The sequence below is a fragment of the Panthera leo genome, chromosome B4, assembly GCF_018350215.1.
Source record: "Panthera leo isolate Ple1 chromosome B4, P.leo_Ple1_pat1.1, whole genome shotgun sequence".
Lineage (NCBI taxonomy): Eukaryota > Metazoa > Chordata > Mammalia > Carnivora > Felidae > Panthera > Panthera leo.
The window spans coordinates 28,829,330-28,849,514 of record NC_056685.1 but is presented as its reverse complement, the minus strand read 5'-3'; the positions used below and the strand labels follow the sequence as shown (position 1 = coordinate 28,849,514).

At 36.9% G+C, this 20,185-nt stretch overlaps 1 protein-coding gene across 1 annotated transcript; it reads right to left on the bottom strand.

Annotated features, from left to right (window-relative positions):
• Positions 1-568: 568 nt before the first annotated feature.
• LOC122224030 (transcription factor BTF3-like) lies at positions 569-3,424 on the bottom strand. The gene has a single exon (XM_042945275.1). It carries the CDS (start codon positions 3,413-3,415, stop codon positions 2,912-2,914), a length of 504 nt encoding a protein of 167 aa, XP_042801209.1. The 5' UTR covers positions 3,416-3,424; the 3' UTR covers positions 569-2,911.
• Between the last annotated feature and the right edge of the window lie 16,761 nt (positions 3,425-20,185).

Here is a 20,185-nt window from a genome sequence, read left to right as displayed (position 1 = left end):
CTGTCTTCCATATACTCCATTACCAAGGTTATAATAGCCGAGAGTGAAGGACAATACAGAAGAACAATTTAAACATGAAGGTCTTAGAGAAATAGGTCATCAAGGGAACTTTGACAGCTAGTGTAGCTAATAACTATCATTATTTACAATGTAATATCTTATGCATACTAACTATCTCATTTATTCCTTAGAATAATCCTTTTATACAGATACTAGGATTATCACTTTTAAAGGTGAGATTACTTCAAAGTTATACAGTGAGTGGCAGTCCAGGATTTGAACTCATCTGCCAAATTCCAAAGCTGTTGCTATTTGCTTCCCCCTACGTCGTGAATAAGCCTGGAAACAAACATTTCTAACATAATTTCTTAGTAACCTCTGTTCTTGTTGTGCTCTTAAAGAAATTGGTACTGCTGATTCTGTTACCCTGGTATTGTTCTACTTTTGTCTTGAAGTTTCCGGAGCAGAAGCCCAAAAAACGCCCCAGACTGACTTTTTGCCCTAGATACAAGTTTTGTTTCTTGAAAAGGACTATGTAAATAGTGTCTTCTGGACTCCAAATTTAGGAGTTTTGTGAATATTGTAACAATGTGTAGTATCCTATAATATTAATGTATCATATGTTACAGACAGGTAAACAGGATTTCACACTCCTCACTAAGAGCAGATCTACTTGTATCTATTTTATATATTGATGTTCTTTATAAAATACAAATTCTTTAAATAAAATGATTCTGCTGTTTTTAAAAAGTTTGAAAAAAGCAGCAATAGAGATATACACAAATAGCACATTGATTCAACAAGTATTTATTAACTGTGCCAGGCATTATGGTTGGTGACACAGCAATGACATTCTCATAGGATATACATTGAATAAAAGGCTAGGCAAAATTAAACATGATATTAAAATCAATATTAAATAAAAATGTCTAAGGAGTCATCTTGAGATTTTTAAAAATACAACATTTAGCTTTGGAAATTACCTGTGGAAAACATCATTGGAAGAACCAAATGACAATTTCTTATTTTTTCACGAGGGTATATTCTGAACCAATTAGGCACACACACACACACAAGAGTTTCACATAGGCAAATGTATAACCATGCATTTCGAAAGAGAATCCAGTCTTAGAGAATAATCTGCCCTACTTTTGTAGTCCTATGAAACAAAAACGGGTTAGTATGTAGGACTATTAGTATTACAGAGCATTAGTCTCCACTGAAGACTTCATTTCTGACCACCTGTATAGTTACCTGTGGCTGCAATAATAAATTACCAAATGATGGCTTTAAAACAACAGAAATTTATTCTCCCATAATTCTGAAGGCCAGAAGTCCAGAGTAAGTTTTTTGCTGAGCTGAAATCAAGCTGTCAGCAGGGCTCTGCCTTTGGATGCTCTTTGGGGAGAATCCATTTCTTGTGCCATCCAGCTCCTGATGGCTGCCTGGCTGGCATTCCTTGGTGCATGGTGGCAGCAGTCCAAACTTTGTCCATCTCTGTGTTCACATTGCCTTCTCTCAGTGTGTCTGAAAACTCCCTCTGTCTTCGTTTTATTGTACACATGCAGTTGCTCTGGAGCGCACCCACATAATCCCGGATAAACCTTTCAAGACCCTCAATCTAATCACATCTTTTGCCATATAAGGTAATATTCACAGGTTCTGGGAATTAGGACTTGGACATACATTTGAGGCCACTATTCAACCCACGATACCATGATACTTCTGTGGCTCCAGATATCCAGCCAAAGGGTAGTAAAAAAGCAAAACAAAGTTTACCCTTGTAATAAGCCATTGTTGTAAGTAGCTAGAATTCATTGTTTTAATTCTGGTTTGTCTACCTCAAGAAAAAAATTCTTAAGTTTACAGAAAAAGCAACCAGAATGATCATGGATATAAGAGAATTGTGAATAGACTAAAGACATTTGGTCTCTAGTCTGGAAAGATGAAACAAGCTATGACCAAAGTCTTGTAAGGGATATACAGAGAGTGAACACTGATTTTGTTCACCAAATTTTGAAATTCTAAAAACAAGAGAGCCTCCCTACCTCACCCACCCACACACACATCTGATTCTGGGGAAATATTTATGATTAGAGGAAGAACTACTTAAGTTTACAGTGAGTGATTTAAGGTATTGACTGGGCTTAGAAATCAGCTAAAAAGTTCACAACAGGTTTAATGTATGCAATAAAATTGATATGCTGTTATGGTCAAACTAGGAATTCTCTAATATTAATCTTTATTCCAAGATAGCCAGCATAAAACCATCTCTAATTTCCCTTAAACTAATATGATTTTACTCATCAGATTTTATTATTTATCACTTCACCTCTTGACTCTAAACTCTAAGCCTCTGCAGTTCAATATGCTAAGTACTAACCACATGACAACTTAAATGTAAATTAATTGAAATTAAAATTAAAGATTCACCTCCTTAGACTAGCCATTTTAATAATCTTCAAAAGCCATTTGGCATAGTAGCCACCATATTTGATAGAACAAATCTAGGACACTTACATCACTGCAGAAAGTTCTTATTAGACAGTGATGTTCCATATATATGTAGTGTGATTGTTTCCACTTGGATGTAAGTAACACATTTCAAACTCAATTTGTTCCACATTAAGGTCATCTTTCCTCTTCCCCTTCACCCCATAAAGAAGCCACATGTGCAATTTGGTTCTTCTCTAGTGTTCTTTTTTTTTTAATCTTGTTTCAAACTTATTCCCAGACTTCTTCAGCTTAATTAGCTGCAAAGAATGAATTGTGTATAAGCAAAAACTGAAAAGAGCTGCAGTGTCCAAGGGGTTGGGGCTTAAAAATATTAGAGATCTAGATTTTATCAGATCCATGAGCAAAATTTTTAAAAAGCAGTCATAATATAAAATAGCAGCTGCCAGTAACTTCTTCAAGCTTTATCTTCTTCAGAAGTTGATTCAATTCTGTTTGCTTCCTTCTTGGAAGCTTCATCAAAATTCTCCACAAAATCTGGAACTTCATCATCCTCCTCCTCTCCGGTAGCAAGTGGTACCTTTCCATCCACAGATTGTTTGGGCAGAACTTCAGCCAGCCTTCTTAAACTAGTCAGACTGTCTGCACCAAGTTGGTTTAAGATACTGAGTAGCATTTCTGTCAGATGCTTCCTCTCAGCATGGCCTGTAATGGTTAAAGTGTTCGCTGCCAGGGATGCCTGAACTTTACGGTTGTTAAAGTGGATCACCGTTCCTTGGTTTGTGAACATATTCCCTTCTTCAATACCAGAGATATTGTTTACCCCTGACTTCTTTAAGGAGAACTGAAGGTTTTTGTCATCTGCTATAGCTGTTCGATGAACCACCTTTTTTCGGCGAGCCGTTCCTTTCCCACCAATGCGCACTTGCGCTTGCAGTTTGACGAGTTTCTCCTGCTTCATGGTAGCTGCTTTCACCTTGTTGGAGAGGAAATGGGGCCGCGCCTGGGACTAGGGTTGGCGCACAGGGGGTCTCGGGTGGACCATCTGAGATTAGGTGCACACACGGCGGGGACACAAGATGGCAGCTCTAGTGTTCTCTAAATAAAGGACACCACTATTTACCCATCTCACTGAGCAAGAAACCTGAATCATGCTCATTTTTTCCCCTCCTACCTAACCTCCCACATTCATAAGGCAAAAATGATTTTTTTTTTTAATTCCTCTATGGGGCACCTGGGTGGCTCAGTCGATTAAGCATCCCACTCTTGGTTTCGGCTCAGATCATGATCTCACAGTTGGTGGGTTCAAGCCCCTCATCAGGCTCTGTGCTGACAGCACGGAGCCTGCTCGGGATTCTGTCTCACTCCCTCTCTGCCCCTCCCTTGCTCTCTCTCTCTCTGTCTCTCTCAAATAAACTTAAACAATTAAAAATAAAGAAATAAAAATTCCTCTCTGTATTGAATTGGTATACTTCTCTCCATCTGCATCACTGCCACATGTGTTCAGACCACCATAATCTCTTCTGAGCTACTGCTGTGGTTCCCTAACTGCTCTCCCTGCTTCCAGTCTTAATTCTAAACCTTTCCCCATCTCATTCTGTTGCCAGAGCATTCTTTCGAAAACTCAAATCTCACTATATTTAATGTCCCCGGGGTGAATTCCAAACAGTTATTGAACACTTACCAAGTGCCAGCACTGCTCTAAGCACTTCACATTATCTCACGCAATCCTCATAACCAAGGCCACTGGGTATGGCTGTACAGGTTCTGCTGCTATTAACTATGTGGTCTCGTGTAAATAGCACACTCTCAAACCCCCGCTCCACAATTTACAGATGAGAAAGCAACCTATCTATCTCAAGTGAAATTAACTACAAATCATTTTAATTTCTGAGTCCACATATGTAATTAAAGGCCATATTTTTTTTTCAATATATGAAATTTATTGTCAAATTGGTTTCCATACATCACCCAGTGCTCATCCCAACAGGTGCCCTCCTCAATACCCATCACCACCCTCCCCGCCCTCCTACCCCCCATCAACCCTCAGTTTGTTCTCAGTTTTTAAGAGTCTCTTATGCTTTGGCTCTCTCCCACTCTAACCTCTTTTTTTTTTCCCTCCCTTCCCCCATGGGTTTCTGTTAAATTTCTCAGAATCCACATAAGAGTGAAAACATATGGTATCTGTCTTTCTCTGTATGGCTTATTTCACTTAGCATAACACTCTCCAATTCCATCCACGTTGCTACAAAGTTAAAGGCCATATTTTTAAGTAACAGTCTATCTTTAGTGAGGACAAATGCAAAGTATTACATTTGTGGATAAATAATACTATATGTAGAAGATTGTACTTTCAAAGCTAAAAGTTGTAAAAACCAAAGAGGCTTCACTTCTAGGAAGAAATACTCCCTCTTTCTTCATCAGATTAGAACATGGAAGAAATTCTTAAAATGATCCACCCTTTTCTAAAGTAAAGCAGCAAATCTTTGTGTTACTTGTTGGCCATTCCAAGAAATTTGATGCATAAGGCATAAATGACATCCTAATAGGTTGATTATTATGAATTTTGTGGCTGAATTTGTGAAAGGCAAAAAATAAAGAAGATATAATTATTAAATCTCATTTAGTAAAACCCAATGTTATGTTTGTGTAGTCTTAAAAATTTTGTGGAAATAATAAAGTACTTGATCTATAAAACCAATGTAGGACATCCAGAGAGTTTAAAATTAGAAGAAAAAAGATCTTAATCGTGTACAAATGAGTATTCTTAGGTCATGGTAATATTAGAGTGAAGGCAAAGCTGGTGGTAAACCGATTAATTTGTATAAAAATTCAATTATTCAGCAGGAACATTATATGAACTTTGTTCCAATACACATTATAAAATTTGTATTTCTAAATAAAACTGTTATATTATTTAAATTGTACTTAAAAACTCTGAATGTGAACTTCTAATTGTGGCCAAGATGGAGTAACAAGGATCAGATTCACTCTGTCACCTAAAACACAAAACTGAACAAAGTACATAAAACAGTAATTTTTAGGTATTAGACATAGGCAACAGAAGATAGCCATAAGAGAGAGGAAACAAGTGAGGTGAGTTCTGAGGGTGCAGTGCAGGGCAGAGGAACTCAAAGCCTAGCAGTCTCACAGAGTTGAGGAAGTGAAGCTAGGAGTCGCAGAGGTTAAGGGCTAGAGTTCACAGAACAAGTACCACAGAGTTCTGAAAAGAAAGAGAACTCCATAGATTTGCAGGGGTCCTCTTTGATTATTCAGTTGTAAACTTAATGCATATGTGTGAAGAAACAGCACAAAGATGAGGAAAAGCCACCAGAAAGATTTAGAGGCAATAATTCTCAAAGCTTAGGGTTGCAAGCAGTTTTTATACTTACTGGACACAGAGTGGAAGCACTTAGAATTCATGAGGCATCAGGTAGAGTACTCAGAAGCATATTGCCTCACTAGTAGGGCAAAATCAGACTAAGGCTGCTCTGGATCTGCCTAATAAAGCATAATAGCTAACTTCAAAAGAATCAAATCATATCCAAGTAATTTAAGTACTTCTCAGAACAAAGCTCAAGAATTTTTTAATACAAAAAGTAAAACTCACAGTTTCTGGCATCCAATTCAAAATTATCTGGCATGCAACAAAGCAGGAAAATACAACCCAATCATGAGAAAAATTAATCAAGTGGAAGCGTTCTTATTTTTTTTTACATTTATTTATTTTTGAGAGAGCACAAATGGGGGAGGGGCAGAAGGAGAATTAAACACACAATCCAAAGCAGACTCCAGGCTCTGAGCTGTCAGCAGAGAGCCCAACACAGGGCTCGAACCCACAAACCATGAGGTCATGACCTGAGCTGAAGTTGGACACTTAACTGACTGAGCCACCCAGGCGCCCCTCAAGTGGAAGAGTTCTAAATGGCATGGATGAAAGAGTAGGCAAAAATGTAAAATCTATAACTATATTTTATACATTAAGAAGTTACAGGAAAACTTGTACATAATAAATGCAGACATTGGAAATACTAAAAGACTCAAATAGAACTTCAAGATGTGAAAAATCAATGTCTAGATGAAATTAAGAGATTAGATACTATTGAAGAAAGATTGGTGAAACTGAAATCATGACAATAGAAGCAATCCAAAATAAGACATGGGGAAAGAAAAGATTGAGAAAAACAATCAGTCAACTATGGCACAATTCCTAATATATATGCAATTAAAGTATAAGGAAGACAAGAAAGAGTCGGGGGTGTACTTAAACAATGACCAAAAGTTTTACAAATGTGATTAAATCAATTCACAGACTTAAGAAAATCAACAAGCCACAACGACAAAAAAAAAAAAAAAAAAGGAAAGAAAATTCACCAAAGTATATCATTAAAAAATTGCTAAGAATGACAGCAAATATTCACTGGAAGAACATGCAAAAGACAGTGGAGCAATATCTTTATTGAACAACAGCAACAACAAAAAAACTATCAACCTAGAATTCTATATTTAGCAAAATTATCTTTCAAAAGGGAAGGTGAAATTTTTTTTCAGATATACAAAAGCTGACAGACTTCATCACAAGTAGATATTCACTATCAGAAGTATTAAAGGAAGCAGATGAAAATACGAGATAGAAATCTAGACATATACAAAGAACATCAGAAATGGTAAATATGTATATACATATAAAAATCCCTTTTCCTTATTTTTAAAGTCTTTTTAAAAGATAATTGACTTTTTGAAGCAAAAATAACAAGTGTATTATAGCACTATAACATAAAGGGAAAGAAAACTTATGACAACAGCACAAAGCTCATGAGAAAGACAAGACTGAAGCGTCTTATGCTATATTTGAAGTGGTATAATATCACTTGAAGGTAGCCTATGATAAGTTAAAAATGTACACTAAAAGTCCTAAAGTAATCACTAAAATTACAAAACAGAATTATAGCTATCAGCCAGGAAAAAAGATAAAGTAAAATCATAAACAATATTCTATTTATCCAGAAGAAAGTAGAAAAAGAAAAAGGAAATAGGACAGAGTAAATAGAAAGCAAATGATAGTTTTAAACCTAACCCCGTCAATAATATTAACTACTAACAATAAAAACAACCCAATTGAAAGGCAAAGATTGTTCAACTGTATAAAAAAGAAAAATCCACCTATACATTGCCCACAAGAAACTCACCATAAATCTAAAGACACAAACAGGATATAAGTAAAAAGATGGAGAAAAATAAACCATAATCAACAAAAAATCTAGAGTAGCTATATTAATATTAGACAAAGTAAATTTCAGAATAAAGAATATGGCCAGAGATTTAAAAAGGTCATATTGATAAAATAATTGATTTATCAAAGCATAATAATTCCAAACATTTATGCAGTCTAATTAGAGAAATCCAAAATACATGAAACACAAGTAATAGAATTAAAAGGAGAAATAGGCAAATATATAATTACAATTAGAGATTTTGATACCACCTTTCAATAGTTGATAGTATAAGTAGGCAGAGAATCAGTGAGAACTTGGATAACATTATCAACCAATTTGACCTGACATTTATAGATCAGTTTATCCTACAATGGTAATTACACATTTGCTTCAGATGCACACGAAACATTCATCAACCTATACCATACAATACCATAAAACATACCACACCATAAAACAAGTTGCAATAAATTTAAAAGGAGTTAAATCATGCAAAGTATTTTCACTAAACCACAATGGAATTAAATTAGGATTATTAACAGAGATAGAAAACCCATAAGTATTTGGAAACTAAATAAAAAACTTCTAAATATCATATGCATCAAAACAGAAATCAAAAGAAGAATTAGGACATTTTGAACCAAAGGAAAATGGAAGTACAAATATCAAAAGCTGTGAGATATAGTTAAAACAGTGCTGAGAGGAAAATTCATAGCAAAAAAGAAGACATCAATCAATGACCTAAACTTCTACCTGTATAGGAAACTAGAATAAGAAGTGCAAATTAAATCTAAAGCAGACAGAAGAAAGGAAATAATGAAGACCAAAATAGAAATCAAAGACATTTTTAACTTAATTTTATTTTATTTTTTTATGTTTTTATTTATTTTTGAGAGGGAGGGAGGGGTAGAGAGAGAGGGAGACACAGAATCCGAAGTAGGCTCCAGGCTCTGAGCTGTCAGCACACAGCCTGAGGCAGGGCTCAAACTCACAGACCACAAGATCATGACTGGAGCTGAAGTTGGACGCTTAACCAATTGAGCCACCCAGACACCCCAAGGAATTTTTAAAAAGTAAAACAATACAGAAAATAAATGATACCAAAAGCTGATTCTGTGAGTAACTCAATAAGATTGATAAATCTCTAGATGGACTAATTAGGATAAAGAGAAAGAAGTATGCAGTATGAGGAGTATAAGAGGAAACATCACTATAGATTCTACTGAAATTAAAATAAGAAAATACTAAAAATTATATGCCAATAAATTTGACAACTTAGGTGAAGTGGAAAAATTCCTTAATAGACACAAATTACCAAAGCTCCCTCCCGAAGAAATAAATTAAAAAAAAAAAAAAAACTACAGTACAATACAAAAAACAAAGATCAATACAAAAAAAAATCTTTTAATAACATTTTGGCAAATCAATTGCAGTAACATATTTGAAGAAATCTACATTATGACCAAGTAAGAACCACCCCAAAAGTGACTATGTGGCACATCTAAGTGACTAACGCCTGAGACACTTACATATTTCCCATGGTCCAGGTGTGGCCTTGTAAAGTGGCTGAAATTTATCTCAGGCTTGTAAGAGGGTGTGGATAGAACTTAGATGGAGCCAGAGCTATAAAGACTCTGTATTAGAAGACAAGGAACACATTTATATATCAACAGCCCACAATCCAATGGGGCAATTTATAAACTACCATGTGTCAATGTAGGATCAGATGACAATTGAAACCCAGGCAGTTCTAGTTCAAATCCTGTCTGTACCACTAATTAGTTGTGTGACTTTGTGTGAGTTACTTAATCTATCTAAACTTCAGTGTCTTTATCTCTAAAACGAGGGAAATAATAGTAGCTACTTGTTGGGAGAATTAAATGAGATCATGCAAGTACAGTATTCACTCAGGCCAATATTAAAAAAGACAAAGAGAGAGACAGAGAGACAGAGAAATTCTATAGTGCCTTCCTCTGAAAATAGTTGAGTGTTATGTCGTCAAGATGATGCAGTCAGATAGGGACTGGGAAAACAATTTATAACTCAATACTTGTTCTGGATTTTTATTTGTTTGCTAAATAAGTTGACATATAGATGTACTCTTTATTTCTTGCTCTTCCTATTATTATGAGAAATTAAGTGAGTCTCTCAATTCACTGTGCCCCAAATTGCAAAAGGAAAAGAAACACAAACGTCTAGCCAGTAATGTGTTAGAACCGGTTTACATTGGCTCATGAGAATCAATTGTTAAATTTTTAGAAATTTTATGACCTGGTTGTTAAACAGTTATTATTAAAAAGTAAATTATATAAGGTTACAGATTATTAAATTATATAATAACAAAGATAATACAAGAAAAGTATAGAGCAATATCCCTGATGAATATTAATACAAAATTTTAAACAACATTCAACAGAATTCAATAGCACATTAAAAGGATTATATACCATGACCAAGTGAGGTTTATTCCTGAAATGCAATGATGGTTCAACATATAAAAATCAGTCAATATAATATACCACATTAACAGAATGATGGGGAAAAAAACACATCATCTTACTTTCTCATGATGAAAACATTCAACGAACCAAGAATAGAAGAAAACTATCTCAGGGTGCCTGGGTGTCTCAGTTCATTAAGTGGCCGACTTTGGCTCAGGTCATAATCTCCCAGTTGGTGGGTTTGAACCCATGTAGGGCTTTGCATTGACAGGGCGGAGCCTGCTTCAAATTCTGTCTCCCTCTCCCTCTGCCCCTCCTCTGCTTGTGTGCTCTCTGTGTCAAAAGTAAATATTAAAAAAAAATTTAATTGAAGAAAAGAAATAAAAGGTATGCAAATTGGAAAATAAATAGGAAAATTATCACTGCTCACAGATGGCATGACTTTTTATGTAGATAACGCTACAGATTCCTCAAAAAAATTGTGAGAACTAATAAACAAATTCAGCAAAGTTGCAGGATACAAAATCAACACAAAAATATAAGTAGTGTTTCTATATACCAACAATGAACAATCTGAAAAGCAAATTTTTAAAAACACTTCCATTTACAATAGCATCGAAAAGAATAAAATACTAGGGCACCTGGGTGGCTCAGTTGGTTAAGCGTCTGACTTTGGCTCAGGTCATGATCTCGCAGTTCATGAGTTCGAGCCCATGTCAGTCTCTGTGCTGACAGCTTGGAGCCTGCTTTGGATTCTGTCTCCATCTCTCTCTGCTCTCTCTCAAATATAAATAAATATTAAAAGAAAAAAGAATAAAATACTTAGGAATAAACTTAACCAAGGAGGTGAAAGATAAATACACTGAGAACTACAAACATTGCTGAAAGAAATTAAGAGGACACCAATAAATGGAAGAATAGCCTGTGTTCATGGATTGGAAGACCTAATATTGTTAATACTGTTATTGTTCAATCCAAGGTGATCTACAGAATCAGTGCAATCCTTATCAAACTCCAAATGGCAATTTTTGCAGAAATAGATTAATCCATTCTGAAATTCATATGGAATCTCAAGGGACCCTGAGTAGCCAAAACAATCTTGAAAAAGAACAAAATTGGAAATCTCACACTTCCGGATTTCAAAAGTTACCACAAAGCTACAGTAATCAAAACTGTCATGCTAGCATAAGGACAGACATATAGACCAATGGAACAGAATAGAGTACCCAGAAATAAACCCTCACTTATATGGCCAAATGATCTTTGACAAGAGTGCCAAAACCATTCAATGGGGAACGAATAGTCTTTTCAGTAAGTGGTGTTGGGACCTTACACCATATACAAACATTAACTCAAAAGGATTAAAGACCTACATATAAGACCTAAAACTATAAAACTCTTAAAAGGAAACACAGAGGGAAACCTTGATGACTATGGATTTAGCAGTGATTTCTTGAATATGACACCAAAAGCATAGGCAACAAAAGTTAAAGTATATTGGACTACATCAAAATCAAAATCTTCTATGCACCAAAGGATGCCGTCAACAGAGTGAAAAGGCAATCTATAGAATGGGAAAAATATTTCCAAATCATATATCTGATAAGGGTTTAATATCAAGAATATATACAGTACTCCTATATCAACAACAAAAAACAACTAATTCAATAATAAAAAAAACAGGAAATGAATAGATGTTTCTCCAAAGAAGTTATACAAATAGCTACAAGCATATGAAAAGATGCTCAACATCACTGATCATTAGAGAAATACAAATCAGAACCACAATGAAATACCACTTTATATACATTAGGATAGTGACTGTTAAAAAAAAAAAGATGGGCACCCAGTGGCTCAGTCAGTTGAGTGTCTGCAGGCTCAGGTCATGATCTGCAGGTTTGTGGGTTTGAGCTTCACATAGGGCTGTCTGCTGCCTTTCAGCACAGAGCCCACTTCAGATCCTCTGTCCCCCTCTCAGTGCCCCCCCCCACTTGCACTCTGTCAAAAATAAATAATTTTTTTTAAACAGAAAATAAATGTTGGTGAGGAAGTGGAGGCATTGGCACTTTGCTGGCAGAAATGTAAAATGGTGCAGCTGTTATGGTAAATAGTATGACAGTCCCTGAAAAGATTGAAAATGGAATTACCATATAATCCAGCAATTCCACTTAAAAAAAAATTCCGATGTAGTTAACATACAGTGTTATATTAGTTTCAGGTGTACAAAATACTGATTCAACAGTTCCATATATTATTTAGTGCTCATCAAGATAAGTGTACTCTTGATCCCCTTCACCTATTTTGCCCATCCTCCCACCCACCTCCCATCTGTGTGTTCTTTATAGTTGAGTCTATTTCTTGATTTGTCTCTTTTATCCCCCTTTGTTCATTTGTTTGTTTCTTAAATTCCACATACGAGTGAAATCATATGGTATTTGCCTTGCTCTGACTGACTTATTCCACTTAACATTATACTCTCTAGATCCATCTCTGTTGTTGCAAATGGCAAGATCTCATTCCTTTTTGTGGCTGAATAATATTTATATATATATATATATATATATATATATATATATATATATATATATATATTTAACTTCGCATATATTTCTAGAAGTGAGAGTAATCTTTTAAATTTGACCAAGCTCATCTTAAAACAGGTTGAACCATCTTAAAATCTGACCAGGGCTGCTTTACACCAAGACATTGAGTGATGAGCTCTGTGGGCTTTTGTTTACATTGTGGGTTTGCTCTGGCTCCTGAATCAGCAGAATCAGGCCCCTCATGCATGAGGACAAAGCCACAGCTGACTTTTCCCCTTGCAGGCCAGCCCAAGGGACTTCCAGAAGCCTGGCCTCAAGGGGCTGTAGATTCACAAGCATTAGGTAAGAGGTGGGATCAAGGTGGAGGTCTGGGCAAACACCCAGGTGGGAGACAGCCTGACCCTCCGGGGTTTTGCAGGCCTCCCTCCTTTCCTTTCCTCACACTCAACATGTACAAAATCAACCATATGTGCAGGCATGAAGGGAGGGGGCAGGAAAAGAGAGAAGGGGAGGGAGAGAACAAGGGATTTGCCCATCTGTCTACATATACCCGGAGGGAGATGGAAAGCGGGAATTTACTCTTCCCTTGTCGGTGTTCGTTCCTGCACACGTCCTGGCAATGAAGAGAATTCTAGAGTTTATATCAGTCTCTCCTTTTATGTAATTAAAAAAAAAAACCTGTAAGCTGTCTTATAGGACACTGGAAATTACTGGATATAGTGTGCACATATTACTGTACTGGGTACAAACACAGATCCCCTGTTCTGTTTACATGGGTGATTTAAGGGCTTTTCAAGGGCTTTTGGGGACTATTTTAATTTGTTCCTCATTCTGAAGCAGCAGCATTTGGACTATGCTATTTGAAACCATGACTGGATTTTGCAATGAAGCCACACATCCATCCCTGGGGTTCTTTTTTGGCTTATCTTCTGAAGCAGCAGTGGCTTGAGCGAGAAGTTCTGTAACTGAACAATCCAATATATAGGATATATACTATATCTTCTTTATCCATTCATCTGTTGATGGACACTTGGGAAGCTTCCATAGTTTGGCTATTGCAAATAATGGTGCAATAAACATAGAGGTGCACGTATCCCTTTGAATTAGTGTTTTTGTATTCTTTGAGTAAATACCTAAAAATGCAATTACAGGATTGTAGGGTAGCTCTAGTTTTAGTTGTCTGAGGAACTTCCACACTGTCTTCCACAGTGGCTGCACCAGTTTGCATTCCCACCAATAGTGCAAGAAGGTTCTCTTCACTAACACTTGATGTTTTTTTGAGTTTTGGGGGGTTTTTTGTTTGTTTGCTTTGTTCTGAATTTATCCATTTTTGAGAGAGAGAGAGAGAGAGAGCACAAGCAGGGGAGGAGAAGAGAGAAGGGGAGACATAGAACCCAAAGCAGGCTCCAGGCTCTGAGCTATCAGTGTAGAGCCCAACATGGGGCTTGAACTTATGAACCATGAGATCATGACCTGAGCTGAAGTCGGATGCTTAACCAACTAAGCCACCCAGGTTCCCCTTTTGAGTTTTTTATTTTAGCCATTCTGATAGGTGTAAGGTGATATCTCATTGTGGTTTTGATTTGTATTTCCCTGGTGCTTAGGGATGTGCATCTTTTCATGTGTCTTCTTTGTACAAAAGTCTGTTCATGTCCATTTTTAATTGGATTATTTATTTTATAGGTGTTGAGTTGTATAAGTTCTTTATATATTTTGGGTATTAGCCTTTTATCAGATATGTTATTTGCACATATATTCTCCCAATCAGTAGGTTGTCTTTAGTTTTGTTGGTTGTTTCTTTTCTGTACAGAAGCTTTATATTTTGAGATCATCCCAATAGTTTATTTTTGCTTTTGTTTTCCTTGCCTCAGGAAATATATCTAAAACATGTTGTTATGGCCAATGTCATAGAAATTACTGCCTATGCTCTCTGTTTCAGGTCTCATATTAAGTCCTTAATCCTTTTTGAATTTATTTTTTGTGTACAGTGTAAGAAAATGGTTCAGTGTCATTCTTTTGCATTAACTGTCCAGTCTTCCCAATACCTTTTGTTGAAGACACTGTCTTTCCCATTGCATATTCTTTCCTCTGTTGAAGATTAATTGGCTATATAATTGGTTTATTTCTGGGTTTTCTATTCTGTTATGTTGATATATGTGTCTATTTTTATGCCAGTACCACACTATCTTATCACAACTTTGTAATATAACTTGAAGTCTAAAATTTTGATACCTCTAGTTTTGTTTTCTTTCTAAGATTGCTTTGGCCATTCAGGGTCTTTGTGATTTCATACACATTTTAGGATTGTTTGTTCTAATTCTGTAAAAAATGCTGTTGGTAGTTTGATAGGGACTGCATTAAATCTGTAGATTGCTTTGGGTAGTATAGACATATCAACAATATTTGTCCTTCCAATCCATGAGCAAGGAATGTCTTTCCATTTCTTTGTGTCATCTTCAATTTCTTTCATCAATGTTTCATAGCTTTCAGAGTACAGGTCTTTAACCTCCTTGGTTAAGTTTATTCCTAGGTATTTCATTTTTTTTTGGTGCAATCATAAATGGGATCATTTTATTAATTTCTCTTTCTGCTGCTTCATTATTAGTGTATAGGAATGCAATGGATTTCTATATATTGCTTTTGTATCCTGTGACTTTACTGGATTTATTTATTAGTTTAGTAGTTTTTTGGTGGAGTCTTTAGGGTTCTCTATATATAGTATCATGTCATCTGCAAATAGTGAGTTTTACTTCTTCCTTATCAATTTGGATGCCTTTTATTTCTTTATGTTGTCTGATTGCTGTGGTTAGGACTTCCAGTACTATGTTAAATAAAAGTAGTGAGAGTAGACATGCTTGTTCTGTTCTTGACCTTAGGGGAAAAGCTCTCAGATTTTGCCCATTGAGTATGACGTTTACTGTGGGTTTTTCATATAAGGCTTTTATGATGTTGAGGTATGTTCCCTCTACACCTATCTTTTTGAGGGTTTTTTATCATGAATGGATGTTGTACTTTGTCAAATGCCTTTTCTGCATCTATTGGAATGATTATGTGCTTTTTATTCTTTCTCTTATTGATGTGATGTATCATATTGATTGATTTGTGAGTATTAAACCACCCTTGCATCCAAGGAATAAATCCCACTTGATCACGATGAATGATGCTTTTAATGCATTTTTGGATTCAGTTTGTTAGTATTTTTGTGAGGATATTTGCATCTATGTTCATGAGAGATAATGGCTGTGGTTCTCTTTTTTTGTAATGACATTATCTGGTTTTGGTATCAGAGTGATACTGGTCTCATAGAGTGAATTTTGGAGTTTTCCTTCCTCTTATATTTTTTTGGAATAGTTTGAGAAGAATAGGTATTAACTCTTCTTTCAATGTTTGGTAGAATTCACCTGTGAAACTGTCTGATTTTTGTTTCTTGGGAGTTTTTTTTTATTACTGACTCAATTTCTTTGATGGTTATTCAAATTTTCTATTTCTTCCTGTTTCAGTTTTGGTGGTTTATATGTTCCTAGGAATTTATCCATTTCTTCTAGGTTGTCCAATTTGTTGGCACATAATTTTCCATAATATTATCTTTCAATTGTTTGTGTGTCTGTGGTGGCAGTTGTTATTTTAAAAGCAAACAAACAAAACAGAAAGTAACAAATGTTGGTGAGAAACTGGAACTCTTGTGCACCATTGGCAGAAAAGTAAAATGGCGCAGCTGCTATGGAAAACAGTATGGCAGTTCCTCAAAAAGTTAAAAATAAAATTAACATATAATCCAGCAATCCCACTTCTGGATAGATACATAAATTGAAAGCAGTATCTCAAGGAGTTATTTGTATACCCATATTCATAGCAGCATTATTCACAACAGCCAATGGTGGAAGCCACCCAAGTGTTCATCAACAGATGAATGGATGAAGAAAATGTGTTATATACATACAACGGAATACGATTCAGTCTTTAAAAAGAAGGAAATTCTGTCACATGATGCAATATGGATGAGTCTTGAGGACATTATGTTAAGTGAAATAAACCAGTCACAAAATGACAAATACTGTGTGATTGGCACTTATATAAGGTACTTATTTATAAGGTATCTAAAATAGTCAAACTCATAGAAACAGAGAGAAGAATGGTGGTTGTCAGGGGCTAAGGGAGGGGGAAATGACTTGTTTTGGATATAGAGTGAGTTTTGTAAGATGAGAACAGTTCTGGAGATTGGTTGCACAACAATATGAATACTTAACATTACTGAAGTGTATGTCCACTTCGTAATTATTGCAGTGGTAAATTTTATGTCATGTGTGATTTACCACAATTTAAAAATGTTAAAAACAAGGATAATAAAGACTCAAACCCCATAACTTCCTAGTTATTTTACTGTATTTACTCTAATATATAATCTTGGGGTTATATCTATTGTATTTATGTGGTAAACATACTCTATACAGGTGGGTTCTGCATATCCCTTCCCAGCTCAGCATTTAAAAAGATCATACTGATAGCTTGAAATTAGCCATGATGAAAGTATTTGTCCCCACAGAAATAGATGAACAGTAAAAATAGTTAGTTGTTTGTTTGGAGTGCTGGTTGTTAAACATTTACCTGCACACCACTAGGTCTGGCATACATGTAGATTTGGGCCCTTTCTGCCACTGAAAAATACACTAATCACCGGCACTGGGGGACCCTTCTTTCTAAGCCCCTTTGACAGTAATAGGGGATGATCAGGGTGGATATTGAAATCACATGTAGAGTGTTATTTTTGTTCACTGGCCTCAGGGAGAAAGAATGTAAAGAAGATCACCAGGATTTGATGGGGAAAGTGTCAAACCTGCAATTCTTTATCTGAGCATCTACAACATTATTCACATCTATCCTTTCTGCCCAACACTGCCTTGACCAAACCCCTCAGGCAGAAGTCCCCAGGCCCAAGCCAACCTTGCACACCCTGCATCTCCAAGCAAATCATCTCTTTGTTTTCAATGGAGCAATGGCCCAAAGTCAGTAGTTCTGGGATCCATCCTAAGGTATTCAGAGGTGAAAAGATCCAGATCTTTGAGGCCATTGGGAGTAAAGTCTGGCTGATGAAACATCCATCTTCCTTCAAAAACTTGTTAATTGCCTGCCAATTTGGCAACTTTGATTAGCACTCTGAGTACTAGGAGGAAGTCACTGGTGCCCCCTCGTGGCAAACCTTGAGGAGGAGAGAACCCAGAACTGCCCAGAAAACATGGAAAACCAAAGGACATGTCAGGTGACAAGCAAGTGCAAAACAGGGCACACTGTTGTGCTTCCCTGTCTGTTATGAAAGGAAGTGGGGTTGGGAAAACAGATTTATACTATCTCTAAAAAGGTTATTATATCAGTGTAATGCTTTAAAAATACTTTAAAGAAATGGAGACAGCTTGTCCTTGTATCAGGAGAGATCACACAGCAAGTGTTAAGAGAAGCAGTGCCAGCCACTCCTGAGCAATGGTTTCTCAAAATCTGGTCCTCCGACTGCCTGCATGACAGTCACCTGGCATGCGGATAAAAATGCATCTTCCCAAAGATCAGCCAAACCTGACAGATTTCGTTTCTCTGGAAGTGAACATGTAAAACAAGCTTATAAACACGAATATTTGAGCCCCAGTTGAATTCAGAGATGAGTAAGAAATTCAGTGGGTTGTTATTTTGGTGTAGCTGTCTCTCACTGAAAGTCTCTCATGTAATCTCTCCCATATCAAAGGAGACAGAAGAGACAGGATGATTAACTATGACCTGTGACCCTGAATGGATCCTTGTCCAGAAAAAAGTCATTAATGGGGCAATCGAAGAAATTAGAAAAATGTCTGAAGATTAGTTAATAGTTGTTAGTTGTTAGTTGTTAATAGTTGTTAGTTGTTAGTTAATAATTGTTTCAATGTCAATTTCCTTGTCTTGATAATTGTACTATGGCAAGGTATTAACATTTAGAGAAGTTGGGTAAAGGGTCTCTGGGAATTTTTGGTACTGTTTATTTTTTAATTTTGTGCAAGTACAACATTATTTCAAAATTTTAAGTTAGAAATTTAAAAAGAAGCTTGGGTCTCCCATTTGATAAGTACTTTATATCCTCCCTACCTGAAGCATGGCCCATGGACAAGCTGCACCTGGAAACTTGTCAGCAAGGCAGATTATTCACAACCCCAAAGAAACTCTGAACCAGAATCTGCAGTTTAACAAGATTCCCAGGTAATTCCTATGCTCATTCAAGTTTGAGAGACACCAAAGTTGACGCACATTACCCCATTAAATCTTCCAACAACATGACATGACATAAGAGTATCATCCCCATTTGACTGATGTGGGGGCTGCAACTCACAGAATCATCTCTTGCCCTATGTCCCATAAGCACATAAGTAGAAAGGTCAGATTTGAACCCAGGTCTCTCTGACACTAAAGCCCATTTTCTTCAAGTGCTAACTGCTGTCTGGTTGCAGATATAAAATTTACTATTATATGCAAGGCTAGGACTCAACTCAACTTACAGATCCTACTTTCTGGCTTCTATTGTAAAGGCAGATATATTTGAGAGAGCACTAAACTGTGACACCAGAGTCACAGTCCTGGTTCCTTTTTGCCCATTCATTGGTTTGCAATGTCAGGAGTTCCCGAGATGAAATCTGAAACTGCCCCCCATACATGGAGGGCAAGAAGAGATGGAGGAGACAGACTGCTCCAGATGGGTGGGTGGCCGTTGTAATGAGCAAAGGAACTTGCACGTGGGGCTTGTGTTGAGTAGCTGCAAGATGAGTAGATTTTTGCACGCACTCATCAGACTCCTAAAGGTTCATACAGAAGCCTTGACTGATTTCCGTCATGCATTCAGTCCAGATGGTCTCAACACCTTACTCTCTCAAGGCTATGTCCTTGAAGCAGCTGCTAGTATGGGAATAGCAGGCTGAACATATGTTCCAAGGACAAAGGAGGGAGTGAGGAGCCTCTGGTTGCCCGCATCCAGCTCTCAGGTGCACTGGAGGTCATGTCCTCCCGATGACCTCCTCCAGCACACCTCCACTGAGGCTGCCTGGCCTCTCAGGGTCGCAGGATGTTCACATGTGGAGTGAATGTGAGAGACAGATACTGTGCATCCAGTTCCAGCATCCAGTTGGCTTTCTGTCACCTTTACCCAGGCTCCACAGCTAGTTGGAGTGGTTGGTGACAAACACATTGTCATTGTATCCCTTCATCTAAGCCTGCCAAGGCTGGTCTTCAGAACCCAAGAAGCAAGTGACCTCTCTCACTGGTGTCCTTCCCCCTCTGAACCACGTGCCCCCAGTGTATCCAAATTCTTCAAGCCCCTCTCTTCCCAGGCTCCTGGTCTTTATCTCAGGCTGATAGGATTATGCCTGGCTCTGAAAGACCTGCACCGAGAAATCCACTTTGCTGTGTTAGCTGACACAGCCTGTGGAGTACTGCTCTGAGGATGCATGTCTGTGCCCCATGTGAAGCACGAAGTGACCCTCAAATGGTGACACAGACAAAATTGCAACCTGGTGAGAGACCC

Coding starts and splice junctions, on each gene's coding strand:
- LOC122224030 (XM_042945275.1), bottom strand. CDS start 3,415: ATGAAGCAGGAGAAACTCGTCAAACTGCAAGCGCAAGTGCGCATTGGT.